The sequence below is a fragment of the Sapajus apella genome, unplaced genomic scaffold, assembly GCF_009761245.1.
Source record: "Sapajus apella isolate SASKATOON/1434 unplaced genomic scaffold, GSC_monkey_1.0 scaffold24, whole genome shotgun sequence".
Classification (NCBI taxonomy): domain Eukaryota; kingdom Metazoa; phylum Chordata; class Mammalia; order Primates; family Cebidae; genus Sapajus; species Sapajus apella.
Genome location: NW_022436964.1, coordinates 12,197,637 through 12,213,212, shown reverse-complemented (window position 1 = coordinate 12,213,212; position 15,576 = coordinate 12,197,637). Strand labels below are relative to the sequence as shown.

The window sequence follows — 15,576 nt, the reverse complement described above, 5'->3', positions numbered from 1 at the left end:
TATACATATATATTTCTCTCTTTCTCTCCAAGCAGAGAAACTATCCAAATCCAATATATATATTGGATTTTATTTTATATATATATATATATATATATATATATATTGGATTTGGATAGTTTGAGGCCAAAAGATATTCAAAGATTATTCACAATATATATATATGGAGAGAGACAGCGAGAAAGAGAGAGAGAGATTGCTTCCTATGGGCCCAAGTTCTCTGCAGCAGCACAGCATGGCTGGAACAGGGCTCAGGCTAAAATTCTTAACTGCCTTCTCCCAAGTGGTGTCATAAATGGGACTTTTAAAGCCCAACACCTGGGCCCTCTCCTTGGCTCTCAAATGCAGGGTTGAATCCTCTCCTGCTCACTTACTAAAAAGAACAATTCCCACTTTCAATGAGGTAATAATCTGAGGGGAAATGGGCGGGGGTTTTGCCGGGAAGTATCTAGTTATTTCTCAACTTTATAGTTTGGAGACTCAGCATAAAAACTGAAGTCAGACCTATTAGTACTATCACTGCTAATAGTACTAATTCCCCTCTGACAAGAAGGGATGTAGCCATCCCTTCTTGTCAGAGGGCAATACCTTCCAAGACTCACCGTGGATTCCTAAAACCAAGGACAGTATTGAACCTGATTGCTGTCAGTCAGAACATATTCCTGTTTATGTCTTTTACCCACACATTTAATGCCTTTTCTGTCTTAACTAAGCACTTATCACACGCTGTGGTCATAACTTTTACAGTTTGAAGTTCAACAGAAAAACTAGCAAGAATTTTTTTTCCTTTCTTCACAATTTCAGGAAGAGAAGGCGTCTTACCGTAGAGCTTAGCAACCTCAGCATACATCTTTTTTTCTGTCCTTATTAAGTTGAGAACTTTCCCCTTTTCACTTAAAGGAAGCCCTTTGTGGCCTCTCTTTGTCATATCCAAATTGTCAGCATCACTAAGCTTATACTTAGAAGGCATTATTAAGGCGAATAAGGGTTACTTGAACGTAAGCATTGTGATAGTGTGACAGTCAATCTGATAACCCAGAGGGCTACTAAGTGACTAGCAGGAGGAGAGCGCAGACTACATGGATTTACTGAACAAAGGGAGGATTCAACCCCCCAGACTGGACAGCACCTATGGCATGCGATTTCATCAGGCTACTCGGGACAGCACACAATTTAAAACTTAGGAATTGTTTGTTTCTGGAATTTTCCATTAAATATGTTTTGACTGCAGTTGACCACTTGTAATAAAATGTGGAAAGCAAAACTGCAGATGAGGGGGAACTACTGTAATAGTTACTGCTTATACTGTTTTTGCTATTTGCCATGGACTAAGCTAAACACATTATGTACGTTATTTTTTATAATGGATGTGACAGTCCTACAGAGTAGCTATTATTATCTCCATTTTATAGATGAAGCATCTGGATATCTTAACCATTCCAGCTACTGCCATTAGCATTAGCCTTAGGAAAAAAATATGTTTTGAATAATCACTTGCAGTATTGTGATGATTTTCAATAATTCTACCAGCCTAACTATGAAATTGCATTATCTAGGAGGCCTCTAGTTCTTATTTTTAATCTTTGTACCTTTGACTAGCTTCTTACCTCTACAACTCACTCTCATGGTAATATTTTAGCAGAAGTCAGATTCTCTGGACTATTGGTTAAATTCTCTTAAAGGGCAGTGTTTCTTATGAAAAGTCTTTTCGTTCTTCTGATCCCTTCACTGGAAACTGCTCGAGCGTACAAGTTTTAATTACAGTTGCCTAAACACCACTTTTGGAATGTCTTTCATTTACTTGAGCGATAAATTGGTTGCTTAATCATACTGTCAAACTGAAAACAAAAGGAAAGGAAAGTCACCTTAACCTAACCCAAAAGAGGAACATGTTTCCTGGAATGAGAATGTGTCAAAGGCAGCACAGCATGTCCTAACTCTTCTGTGTAATCACGGTTGTATCATATGTTATGGGTAAATTATCTATTTTGTAAGTTACTCCAGTGTGTACTTCTTCAACTAACTGTGAAAGCATTCTTGAAAGACCATGAAACCTTATTATTCTAATTACCAACACAACAGGTTGATAAATGAATGATGAGGCCAGGTATGAATGTCATTAAATAGACCTCACTGAATTATTTATCCCTGGATCTGGGGTTACAGCTCAGAGAGCTGTGCATATTGTAGCATGGTTTGCTTGAGCTCTGAGACCTGAAGACCAGATTACATTGTTGGCAGGTGGCTTTTGTTGATTGCAATTCAAAGGGGTGATACATATTTTTTTTCAGTCAGACGTTTGGATAGTTTGAGGCCAAAAGATATTCAAAGATAATTCACCAAAGCCTATTTCATTTTAACCATGTAGAAAAATCTCTTTAAATTATTCAGATTAATACAAATAAATAGGAAAATGGATTAGCTGTAGAAAAACATGTATGTAAAGATGTTTTTTTTTTGCATCTTAGTGTTCTAAAGTCTCTGTTCTTTATTTTCTTAGTTTCTGCTATCTGTCATGGGTACTTTAGTATTCTGTATTGATCAATCTTTATCTTCATATTAGATTTGTTTTTGTACCTTGTTTCTAATTGCAAAATGAAATATGCTTTCTGGCTAAGAAATATGTTATCAAGGAGAATAGAATTGGGTGATACTAGTTTTCTTCTATCCTGAAATCATACCAGCTCATTGGAAAAGTCAGCCCTCAAAATAGTATTAAGGCATGCCCTTTCACTGAGTCTCTGATCTCTCACAGCCCAATGTCCCTTCTTGAAGGCCTGTAACTTGCAAGAGTACTTTCTTACATCCTATGCGCATCAGATGTGGATAAAGAATCTTTTCTTGCTAAACAATTATTTGTGGCCCACCCTCTGCCCCTTGGGTTTATTTTAAACCTATCTCTAACATTTCTGATGAGTTGCGTATAGTAATACTGGCTTGGGTGAGCTATGGGGATCAGGGATTAGCTAGAATGGCTGTTCAGGGATCTCTTTGGTATAACACCTACAGGGGGGCAGGAATCTCTCAGAGAATGAAGGAGAGGCTAGAGCGTTAGGGAAGAGAAGAAATTCATACCTGAAATTATATAATAGATAATAGAGTCTGGACTTTTATTTAAAAGCTAGAATCAAGATATATATGTTGAAGGTAGAGTGGGGTAGTAATTGAAAGAGAAATATGAAACTATATGTAGCATCAAGGAAAACTAATAGCAATTGAAGAGACAAAAATAAAATTTGTTGGCCGGGCGCGGTGGCTCAAGCCTGTAATCCCAGCACTTTGGGAGGCCGAGGCGGGTGGATCACAAGGTCAAGAGATCGAGACCATCCTGGTCAACATGGTGAAACCCCGTCTCTACTAAAAATACAAAAAATTAGCTGGGCATGGTGGCGCGTGCCTGTAATCCCAGCGACTCAGGAGGCTGGGGCGGGAGAATTGCCTGAACCCAGGAGGCGGAGGTTGCGGTGAGCCGAGATCGCGCCATTGCACTCCAGCCTGGGTAACGAGAGCGAAACTCCGTCTCAAAAAAAAAAAAAAAATTTGTTTATATTGTTCAAAGGAAAATTAAAACAACTGACAAAAACTTCCTTAATCCCATGTTGATAGGGTTCTATATTATTAACTGAGTTTATAATTAATTTTGTCATGATTTTAATTTGGTTATAACCCTGACTTCTTTCTCTCTTAGGTTTTGCTAGTTTAATGTTCATGAGTTCACAAAGTTAAAAATCTTGGCTGGGCGTGGTGGCTCACGCCTGTAATCCAAGCACTTTGGAGGCCAAGGCGGTTGGATCACCTGAGGTCGGGAGTTCAAGAACAGCCTGACCAACATGGTGAAACCCCATCTTTAAAAAAAAAAAAAAAAATCTTGGTAGAAATATGGAGTAGTTATTTCTTTATACTTCTGTTTAGAACAAAATTGTGCTTTTGAATTGGCTACTTACCTAGAAAGTGATATAAATCTAAAAAGCAAAACTGGATGTCTTTTGAATTGTCTGTTAAATACTTAGAGCAGTGGAGATGTCTTAAAAATGAGCACTTTATTATATTTGAAAAAAAATTATAATTTTATGACTAAGAAGAATTTCCATTTCTCAATTTATATGTGTTCATTATGCTAGAGATTAATATGATAACTCCAACATATAGTTTTGTGAATTTCGAAATTCTTGATGCCAAATAACTGAAATATAGTCATTCTGCCGTAACATGATATATGGGTTCCTAAAAATCACTACATTATACAAAACTGGGCAATAAAAACACATTTTATTCAAAAAATGGGGATAGGCACACAATACTTAGAAAAATCACTAGTGACACATTACAAAAAATATGGGAATTTAGTAACAACAACAGCAAATTTTTATACATGTTAATGGTTAAGAAATTTACAATAAACATGGCAGTGTATTTGAAAAAGACCTAGTTTCCTTGTGGAAGTTGGCCTTCAAAAGGGTTACAGCTTGTGAGAATTTGAGAAGTATGGAGGGAGGGTAATTGCTGTCCCAGTTGTGAGCAGATACAGTTTTTCTACCTCTGTGAGGAAGTGCAGTTTCTGATGGATGAGATGTGTGTATTTTGTGTATTCCTACACTGCTTAGTTTAGCTGGTTGCAGTTTTCTGCATTCACCTGGAGTTTCTTGTGGATAGAATCACACATAAGCAAACTCAAAACTTGTGTTATGACAAAATTGTTCTGTAATATATCAATCATGTTAGAACAAGTTCATGGTTTCTCAACCAGCATTACCATAGAATTGACTGTGTAATAACCCCTTCAACACTTGCACACCTATGATCCCACCTTGTTCTTGCCACCACCTTAGCAAGCAGGGCTGCAATTGCCTGACCATTTGTTTGTGTTCTGGGAAATCCTGACCTATTAAAAGTCACATAGTAACTCAGGGAATCTGTGTCAGACCTTCCTAGGTCTGTGTGAGTTTGAGGCAGGTGTGCTTTCCTCTGAAAAGGCAGACCCTCATGTATGTGGGACAAAGAGCATCAAAAACATGGGCAAGGTCATAGAGACAGATCCCAGAGATGGGATTAGAACCCATCTTACCTGATTGTCTGTTTAGAGGCTTCAGTTCACCATCTCAGAAAGTACCTGCTGCCTGCCATCCTCCCGCCTGTCTGATCACCTCTGCAACACATTGTTAATGCTTAAATAGGCCGTGTTTTCTTCATTGCGGAGATCTAAAAACCCAGCCGTGAGAACTCAGTTTCTAATTTTTGCCATTGCTTTATTGGATATTTTAGAATGTGTAAAAGGCTTTAGAAATTGCTTTTTAATGAATCTTACCAGCACAGAGGTCATGTCAAGTGTCAGGATGTTTGACAACAAGGCCAGTCTAGCCTATCCATTGAGTGTCAGAGAAGATTAACGATAAAGGGTGCAATCCCAAAGTTGGAAACGACTTTGCTTTCAAGCATTAATTAATGTGGAAAATAAAATTATTAGATACTCCCTTGTCTACATCTACCCCAAGCTATGTCAATCAGCTCTATTTCTAGAAAGTTTACATTTATTAAACCCTCACTGTGGTCAATGCAATGGTCATTGCTATGAAGATTCAACAAGACAAGATATTGTTTCTACTATCAAGAAACTGATTTGAGAGTTCTGTCTAATGACTGAAGAGAATTTTTACCACTGTGCCTGTGTTTTTTATGCCACAGTATATATGTACAGATGAGAAATTATGCTCCATTCCCTAGTATCAGTTAAGTCTGCAGGTGTGTGCTGTTTTTCGGTCACTCTGTATTGCAAAATCCTGAGTTTGGCACTGATACTAAAGAATATCTTACAAAAAAATTCTTCACTGACCCTTCTTTTTTTTTTTTGAGACAGAGTCTCGCTCTGTCATCTAGGCTGGAGTGCAGTGGCGCAATCACAACTCATTGCATCCTCCACTTCTCAGGTTCAAGTGATTCTCCTGCCTCAGTCTCCCTAGTAGCTGGGACCATAGGCACGCACCACCACGACTGGTCAATTTTTGTAATTTTAGTAGAGAAGGGGTTTTACCATGTTGACCAGGCTGGTCTTGAATCCTGGGATTGCAAGTATGAGCCACCTCGCCCAGTGAGACCCATAGGAGTTTAATTATAGTCATATGTTGCAGGGTCTTGTCTATAAAACCACACATTCCAGGAGCCATCCAACTAAGGACAGCATTGCACTTGTGGAACCACAATCCAGGCTTGGGTTATCTGTTCCTGTCGTAAAAGAGGCTGCTCTGTCACATAAATAATATGTTCTGCAGCCCCCGAGAGGCGAAGAGAAGCCTGGCTTGGCTCTATTTGTCATTTACTTTTTTGTAAATTTTTTTTGGTAAATTTTAACAAACAACAACAAAAATGACTGTCTTAGTCAGTTCAGGTTGATAGAAAAAATTACCAAGACCATGTGACTTAAACAACAGGTATTTATTTCTCACAGTGCTAGAGGCTGAAAGTGTGAAATCTAAGTGCCAGGATGGTTGGGCTCTGGCAGGGGCCTTCTCCCAGGTTGCAGATGGCTGGCTCTTTGTGTCTTCACATAGTGGAAACAGGACTAACTAGCTCTCTGGCCACTACTTATAAGGGCACTAATTCCATTCGTGAGGATTCTACCCTTACGGTCTGATTACCTCCTAAGGGCCCCATCTACAAATACCATCACATTGGGAATTAGATTTCAACATACAGATTTTGATAGGGACAAACATTCATTCTATAACAATGACCAAACAAGGTCACAAAAATTACAGTGTACATAGCATGCTTGCATTATGTTTTGATGAATTAATGTTTTTTTATTATGCATACCAAAGAAATGAATGCAACTAGATGTATAAATATTGGGCAGTAATGTTAAAGTTTAAATTTAAAGCCCTTTCTGAATGTGAGGCCAAAAGTATTCCTTTTCTGTCTTTCTCTTCTCAACCCCATTTACAGGATGATTTTTCTGTTTTCGGTCATAATTGTTTTTTTTTTTTTTTTTTTTAAACAGGATTAAGTACCAGGTCATTAAGTGTGTTCTATGTCAGTTTGTCCTAACCTCTCTGCCCTTTTCTTTTTTTCTAAAAGAATCATTAAAAAAAAAAAAAGGACATATTTTAAAATAAACATTTGATTGCCAGAATCTGATGTAAACTTCAGATTCAATTTTACATGTGGTAAAAATGAAAAGACCTAGGGTTCTGTATTTGACACTTAGCACAAATTCCTTTTCAATGATTCCAGCTGATTAATAAGTGAGACTAAAATATCTTACTCTTCCTAGCCAGAATTTAAAAATTTAAGCATGCATTGAAAATCTCTAGGTTATGAAATGCAGGTCTACGTTCACTTATGGAGGATCTAGAAAAAATAAGACTGCAGACCTGGTAAAATTAAATGTCTACTACTTCTATATTCTAGTCATTGCAACTCACCTCCTTTTATCTCTTATGTTGTTTTATTTTCTCAGGGAAGCAAAAAAATTTGTGAGTGAAAATGAAGGGGCTCTTGGGAAAGGAAAAGGAAAACGGTGGTTTGCATTTAAGATGATGATGGCCAAGGTAGGTATTCTTATAGTTGTCTGGTTTATAGCCTATTGTCCCTAAGAAAGAGAACATTGGGAGAAAAAAAATCTAAAGGGGTGAAAAAAAATCCTGCATTTGTATATATAAAGCACAAATACTAGTACAGCATATACACAGCCTATCTGTGGTATTGAAGTTTACAGGGGAGATTTAAAAAATTGTCCTTAGTGGAGTTAAAATGTAAAATAAGTAAAAAAATACAGATTTATGGCAAAAGACTTACTTGTGTGACTTTAGCACTTCCAAATATAAAAGATTGCGTCCTTTTTCATTTTCGTTCTCTGGAAGTGAAGGGGTTCTCATCAAGTTGTTTTTCTTGAAGTGTCTGTATAGCTGTTTTCTACCGGGAACATTAACTATACACTGGATAGAAAATAAGAAAAAAATAAACGATACACTGATACAAATATAGATTTTGGGGAAAGACAAAAAAGCAACTAACATTTATTTAACACTTGCTATGTGCCAAGCACTGAATTGAAATCTTTTATAAAGTTATATTTAATTCTTACAGTAAAGTAGGAACATAGATATTATTATCTCCTCTTTACAAATGTTATACCAACTGTAAGCTAAATGTATTCCCATAAAGTTTTGTGAATAAAGTTCATATATCTTAACTTTCATATATATATAGATACAATAGATTAATTTTGTATGCTTCTACAGTTTAAATAAATGAAGTCATATAGTATTTATATGTTTGTTTCTGGCTTCTTTGATGCAATGTTATGTTCACAAGATATATCCATGTTGCTGTGGAAGTCATAGTTTATTTTTATTCATGTGTTGTATTCTGTTGTATAAAGATGCCGCAACAATTTATTTACCCATTCTTTTGTAGATGGTCATTGTGGCTGTTTCTGGTTATGCTTTTTCTGTTCATTTAAAAAGCTAACTCATACACAATTATTAGTCTTCTGGTTTGTTGAAACAGTAATCCGGACATTTGCTACAATAATGTCTCTTGGCCGGGCATGGTGGCTCATGCCTGTAATTCCAGCTACTCGGGAGGCTGAGGCGGGAGAATCGCTTGAGCACAGGAGGTGGACATTGCAGTGAGCCGAGATTGCACCACTGCACTCCAGCCTGGGGTCAAAGCGAGACTCTGTCCCCTACCCCCAACCCCCAAAAAAGTCTGTCAAAATGGCTGGCCATGAAATCTCCAGCAATACGTTCATCCGAAGGGCATTTTTGATGAAGGTGACTAATTTTGCCATTTTCGTCCACCTTATAGTATTTCAGAACAGCCAGCTTAACCTTCCTTTCCTTATGCTTACTCTTCTCTGGAGTGGTGTAAGACTTCTTCCCTTTCTTAGCACCACCATGAAGTCTTGACACAAGATGAAGAGTAAATTCCTTTTGAAGGTTGTATTCAGACAAAGCACATCCATATTCCAGTTTCTTGTCAACAAAGATCAGTCTTTGCTGATCCATAGGTATTCCTATCTTATCCTAGATCTTGGACTTTGCATTTTCTACTGTATCCCAGGGTTTAAACTCTAAAGTGATGGTCTTTGCCATAAGGGTTTTTAAAGAAAATCTGTGTTTTGGTGGTGGTTCCACTGGAGAAGGCAGATGGAAAAAAAAGTGGATAATTTTTTGAACTTCAGACTTGTGCTGTTATTTAGACAATAGTGCCTATCTAGCACCCACATCATCCCAGCACGATATGCACACATGCAAAGTTCTCTGCCACATTCTCATTCTTCCCAATGGTCCTCTTGACCATGGATAACCCAACACTGGAGTTAAATAGAAGGAAGACCTCTTGTAAAATGAATTTTTGACTTGTTTTCTTCTCTTTCCATTAAACTGACTACTCTGCCTCTACCAGATTGAAGCGTCTCATGCCATAAAACTTACTCTTCTGTATTGAACTCACCTATTTGTACACAAACTACTCTAAAAGATCAGAAGGCTTTCAAGACAGGACCAGGAAATAAAAGACAGAAAATAAAATTTATTCATATTGAGTCCTCCATACCATGAATACTAAACGCACACTCTGTTCCGATCACCCTATTTTGTGCTAACTAATTCCCTGCTTTCTTACTGTCTTACAGAGTAAAGTAGCTCTTTCTGAGTGGTCAGCATATGTCCCATAACATAGGGGATTGATCAGCATTATTTTTATTGAATTAAATTGGTTTGTGGTTAGTGGAGAACAGGGAAACGAGTGAAATCTACTGTTTCCCCTTTTGACTAGAAAGCAGTATTTGATGCCAGAGAGACCTTTTTCCAAGCTCATTGCATTGTAATGTTGTGAGATGGGGGGATAAACATCTTCACAAATCAAGAGACTGGACTTTACTGTTGTATCTGACCTTCTTTTCAGAAATGGGCAAAATTCCTCCGTGATTTTGAGAACTTCAAAGCTGCATGTATCCCATGGGAAAATAAAATCAAGGCTATTGAAAGTAAGTGCTCATTGGATCTCAGATGGAGAAGGTTGTCTTAGAAAAATATCTTATAAGCTTATCAGATGCCTTTCTCAGTTTCTGGACTTTGGGAAGACTGGAAAAAAACAAACAAAAACAACCAAATAAACAAAAGTGTTGTTTGTGACTGCTTTGGTCATTGTAAAGATTTGCTAGCACTTAACCAAGGACAACACTAGGGACCCCACTCTCATGTTCTACCTTAGTCCGAAACATTACCATTCTAACCTGATTTTCTTTCCTGTACAGGGAAGTCACTGCTGTGCACAATGATATTGAGCCGTCTTATTTGAAAGGCAGAGATTTTATTTTGGCAATGAACATGACATTGAGAATATACACTCATGAATGTTAGATAGTAATCAAAATGAACAATGTTTTAAAATGTGAAGATGTCTTAGGCTGGGCACGGTGGCTCATATCTGTAATTCTATTACTTTGGGCGACTGAGGGGGGTGGATCATTTGAGATCAGGAGTTCGAGACCAGCTTGGCCAACATGATGAAACACCGTCTCTACTAAAAACAAAAAATTAGCCGGGCCTGGTGCAAGAGCCTGTAGTGCCAGCTACTCGGAAGGCTGAGGGAAGAGAATCACTTGAACCTGGGAGGCAGAGGTTGCAGTGAGCCAAGGTCAAACCACTGCACTTCATACTGGGTGACAGGAAGAGTGTTAAAAAAAAAAAGAAAGATGAGAGAGAGAGAGGAGAGAGGAGAGAGAGGAGAGAGAGAGAGAGAGAGAAAAAGAAAGAAAGAAAGAAAGAAAGAAAGAAAGAAAGAAAGAAAGAAAGAAAGAGAAGTCTTAAAACCTCATTTTTAAATCTCTGAAGTAGAATAAGCAATAGTCATCCAGGAACTTGCTATCTGAATATTCACATTGTGCCTTTATTTTGTATAATATTCATAGGAAAGAAGGAAGGAGAATGCAGCCAATCAAAAATCTATTTAGTTCAGTGCTCTAGGCTTAGAATAAGGCAAATACAAATTTTAAAATATTGTAAATAAAAATAGTAAATTTTTAAAAAAATAACAAGGAATCTAAAAAAGAAGGGCTAACACTTGAAACTATTTTGAGCACAATCTTGCCACATTCTGGTTTTAACGGTTTCAACTAGGATCTGATTTTTATCCATTCCTCTCTATATTGGAGGCAGGTTTTCCTGCTGGTTAAGTGTGGTGTTGTATAATTAAAATGGAGGCTCCATAGGGAGATAACACAGCTGATGGATAGCTTGCTGACATGATTGGACATGTTTTAGGAGTGGCTAATCTTCGATTCCCTATCTTTCAATATCGGATGACAATTATTAAGTGGCAGTGAATTAAAATACATCAGCTCATTAACTGTATCCCCTTCCACACATTCCTGATGCCATTTCTTTCCTGCTTGAATTTTCTCTTTAACACAGCTATCTAAAATACTGTATCTTTAATTTAATTTTTTGATGTAATCTTAATTCATTTTATTTTACGTTCATTTCTCCCAATAGGGGACATTTAATTTTGTTCACTCCTGGATTCCATTTGGCACTTAATAAATGTGTATTGAATAAAATTACAGACAAACTCTCTAAATGTCTACCATTCTAGGAAAAAAAGAAAGGAATTCAGACACATCAAAAAAGAGCAAACATCATGGATTTCTTAGGTTTCAACTGTACAGCTCAAATGTGGTAGCTTGAGAGGCATTGAGAAACAAAAGGCCGTTTGGAATATTAAGATCCTGATACAATCCATGTGGTAAGAACTCTGAAGTTGGTCTTTGCTTTGCTGCAGATTAGCTGTTTGACTTGGAGCCAGTCATTTAACCCCTCTGGACCTCAGTCTACTAATTTATAAAATTATAGGGCTGAGTCTTGATCAGTTGTTATATCTATCCCAAGAAATTTGTAATTAATGATTGGTAAACACATACATTTGAAAATTATTTTTAAAGCACACTAGAGTAGGTGCCAGCCTATCTTTATAGTAATATCGTGCTCGTTTGTGTTCCAGTCAGCCATATCCAGTGAAACAGAAACAGACAGAATTATTTTTATTGCCAGAAGTTGCATGCAGCAAGAATTACACATATGACCACCATCCATCATGAATGTCACAGTGGAAAAGACAGATTGAGAGCTATCCAATAATAACCTTCACTTATCTCCTCTCCTCTTCTAGTAAATTTGGAAAGCCAAGCTGGAAAATTCAGGCAAATGTGGATTATTTTGCTTTCCATATATAATTTATGATTTGATTAGTTTGTCATGACTTCTTCGCTGTTAATGGTGCTTTGTCTCAACTGTGAAGAATGAGCTTTATTTTTTATTCTATCAGTATTCACCAAACCACCATTTATTGAGTGCTACCATCAGTCAGACGCTCTACAAACATTATTTCACTTAACCTTCAATATTCCTGCAATGTGAACATTAACCTTCCTATTTTACCGTTGTGGTTAAATAATTGTCCCAGAATTAGTAGCAGAGCTGAGATATAAGGAAAAATCTGTCTGAGTTCAAAAACGTATGCTTTTCCATGTGTTATGCTGCTTTTTCCTTTGGGGAAGGTTTTATACACTTTTTCTTTTTAAATATGTTTTGCACTAGTTCCTAAAAAGTATTCTACCAGGCCAATGGCAGGATGAGTAGTTATAGATTTTCTTGATCGTTATCAAAGAATTATTTTTCATTTTCTCATGTATTTACTTTTGAGTGAGTGATTTATTTAATTTTATGTTTTATATTCTATAAGATGCTTAATGTACTAAGATTTTAATGATAATTATGAGATTTGCGCTATAGTATTAGGTTGAAAAATGTGATGGTCTTTGAAACTGAACTTAATGACAAATGGGAAGAAGTAGGACATGCAATTGATTTTCTAAGGGTTGAGGACTTTTTGACCCCTGCCAGCTCTATAGTTTGGACAATCTGTTTAAATCTCTGGTCCTCTGTTTCTACATTTGGGGCTGCTACACCATCTTGGGTTTAATGAATCACTACACAAAAGTATTTCCAGCTCAGCATTCTATGATGTATAAGTTACAGTCAGTTTTACATGTATATGTAGGCATGTGAAATTCATTAATTCATACTTTTGATAAGTCCTCAAATATTTAAATGCAAAACAGACTTATACGAAGAGAGAACTGTATAATTGCCTCCTCAAATTCTCTTCAAAATAAAGTTTGTTAACTATGTACACTACTTATAGAATATATATCTAATTATAAAATTAATATAAATTCTTTTCTCTTAAATAAATGGCCATTTAATCTTACAAAAGCTTCAGAAATACCATTATATTCCTTATGGACATCAGAATCATTTAATATATATCTTGTTAAATCCTCGGAATAAGCCTGACATTATTGATGAACTGAGCAAATTCTGGATGCCTAACACGTCTCCTTCGGTGTGTTTCTAGGCACCATCGCTGCTGATAAAGACACACAAAGACTCTACACTCATTAATCTTACATCCAAATGGGTTGATATGTGTATGCTTGGATGGGGAATTATAAGCAGATAAATACTGATGGTAATTGTGGATTTTAGTAAGTGGATTGGACAAAAGAGGAGCTGTTGCCTTCTATTCCCAACAGCGTTTCTAATCCACCTTGTCACACCCTCTGTTCAATGTCTAAATAATACTGAACTAATATTATAAAATTTGGTTTTAAAGGAGTCCAAAATTAACAGCCTTCACTGAATTTCCCCAAAGCTCTGTCCAATAATTTTCAGAATCAAGAGTGGAACTCAAATCAGAGTCTAAAATTCATACTGTTTCCATCTTGATTCCAGTAAGACCTAGATCTCTTTATTAGCGTGAAGTGGATTCTCACCTGATGACTCCAAACTCTTTTTACTTAAAGAATAGATCTGATAATTCCTGCCACAGAAGATATTGTGAAGTTATGCATCACATGGGAATATTATGGAGTTTTACTATCATGTCAGCCTTAAAAAGATCATGCCTAAAACTCAAGGGTTACTCTTGTGGACACATCTTATTAACCTAATTGAATTGCACATTTTTCTAAAGTAACTGCATATTTGTACTCCCAGGAAAAATAATCTATACCCATTGTGATGCCAACATTATTGTTAAGACCATAAATTAAATAACTGAATGTATTTCTAGCTGGTAATTACAAATGTTTCTCAGGATCAAAATCTGCTTTTTCCTAATAATAGATTACATCATCAAAATTATGGTGTTAGAAACCTATTTTTTTCAGACTGGAAATAGCTTTGGATAGGAAATACAAAGCACAGGGCCTAAACCTTATGTTTCCTTGCTGCCCTAAGCACTCTAGAAAATACAAATCAAATTTGTCACTTTTAATTCCCTACCCCTAAATGGTTTGAAAAAATTGTGCTTCATATCCTAGCCTAACATGATGGTATTTAGATTGTAGTCACACAGCAGGTCATTTAATTGGTCTTTTCCCATTTAGAAATGCTCATATTTATCTGCTTGTCTTATTACCCATCTGTTCAAGGGGAAAGGATGTGTTATGACAGACTACAAATCACTTTGCCTTAATAATAAATAACCAGAAAGAGAGTTGAAATTTTAACTTTAACTTGAAAGAAATGAAAAAATTCAGGACCAAGAATACGCCTAAGCATAAAGCCTCAGTTTAATACATATCAGAGGCTCTGTTTTTATAAATTAATAATTTACTGTGAGAGCAGCATTTATCAGTCTGATTAAAGAAAAAAGAATTGGTCATTGTGAGCATCATATTTGTGAATTTGACTGGCTTTAGCTGATTGATGGATATTATCTATACCTGTTGTTTCAGACACACATGTCCATTGCATATTTATTGTATATATCATAATTTTAAGAAAATTAATTGAACTCTGTTTTACTTAAGGGGCCATATAGCAGTGTTCTAGATTTGGAGTCAAACGCCTATAGCTCAAGACTGCCTGGTTTAGAAGCCCGGCTGCCTCATTTACTAGCTGTGTAACCTATAGACCTAAGCCTCTGTAAAATGGGAATACAGTAGTTCCCATCTCAAAGGGATTTGCTGATCATTAAGTAAGTTAATACATACAGATCAAATTGGTGTTTGAAATAAAGATTCATTAAATGTTACCTATTATTAACTACCATGTTTAAGTTTTTGTTTCCCAGTTCATAGTGGGACTAATAATACTTAACCTCATTAAGTTTTAGTGACAGCATAATGAGTTGATACTGATAAAGTTCTTGGTACACATAAATGACCATCAAGATATGCTAGCTATTATTATTATTATTACTCATTTTGCTTCCTTACACAAGTAAATCAGTTTGAAGACTAAGTATGAAGGAATTGCTATTCTTTTAGCCACACTATAATCAGGCATTTCTTTTTAATGAACATCAGTTTTAGTCAACAATATCTGGTAGGATAGAACCACTAGGCAAAAGGGATAAGAAGGGAAAATTTCTTTATTTTTATTTTTGTGTGGAGGCAGGAAAAACTGGAGTTTTGATGACAACCCGTTTTTAAATTTTCTCTCCTTTAAGATCTGCGTTTGTTTTGTTACTGTTCTTTCTTTTCTGCCATTGACAGGTCTAGTGTAG

At 36.4% G+C, this 15,576-nt stretch overlaps 1 protein-coding gene across 3 annotated transcripts in view; it reads left to right on the top strand.

Moving 5' to 3' along the window:
* The window catches only part of TMC1 (transmembrane channel like 1), a 238,850-nt gene that overhangs the window by 146,036 nt on the left and 77,238 nt on the right, over positions 1-15,576 (top strand). For all 3 annotated transcript variants that reach the window (XM_032290922.1, XM_032290923.1, XM_032290921.1), the window contains exons 5-6: positions 7,454-7,544; positions 9,907-9,988. In XM_032290922.1, the coding sequence (XP_032146813.1) occupies positions 7,454-7,544; positions 9,907-9,988 (173 nt within the window). The remainder of the gene's footprint in view (positions 1-7,453; positions 7,545-9,906; positions 9,989-15,576) is intronic.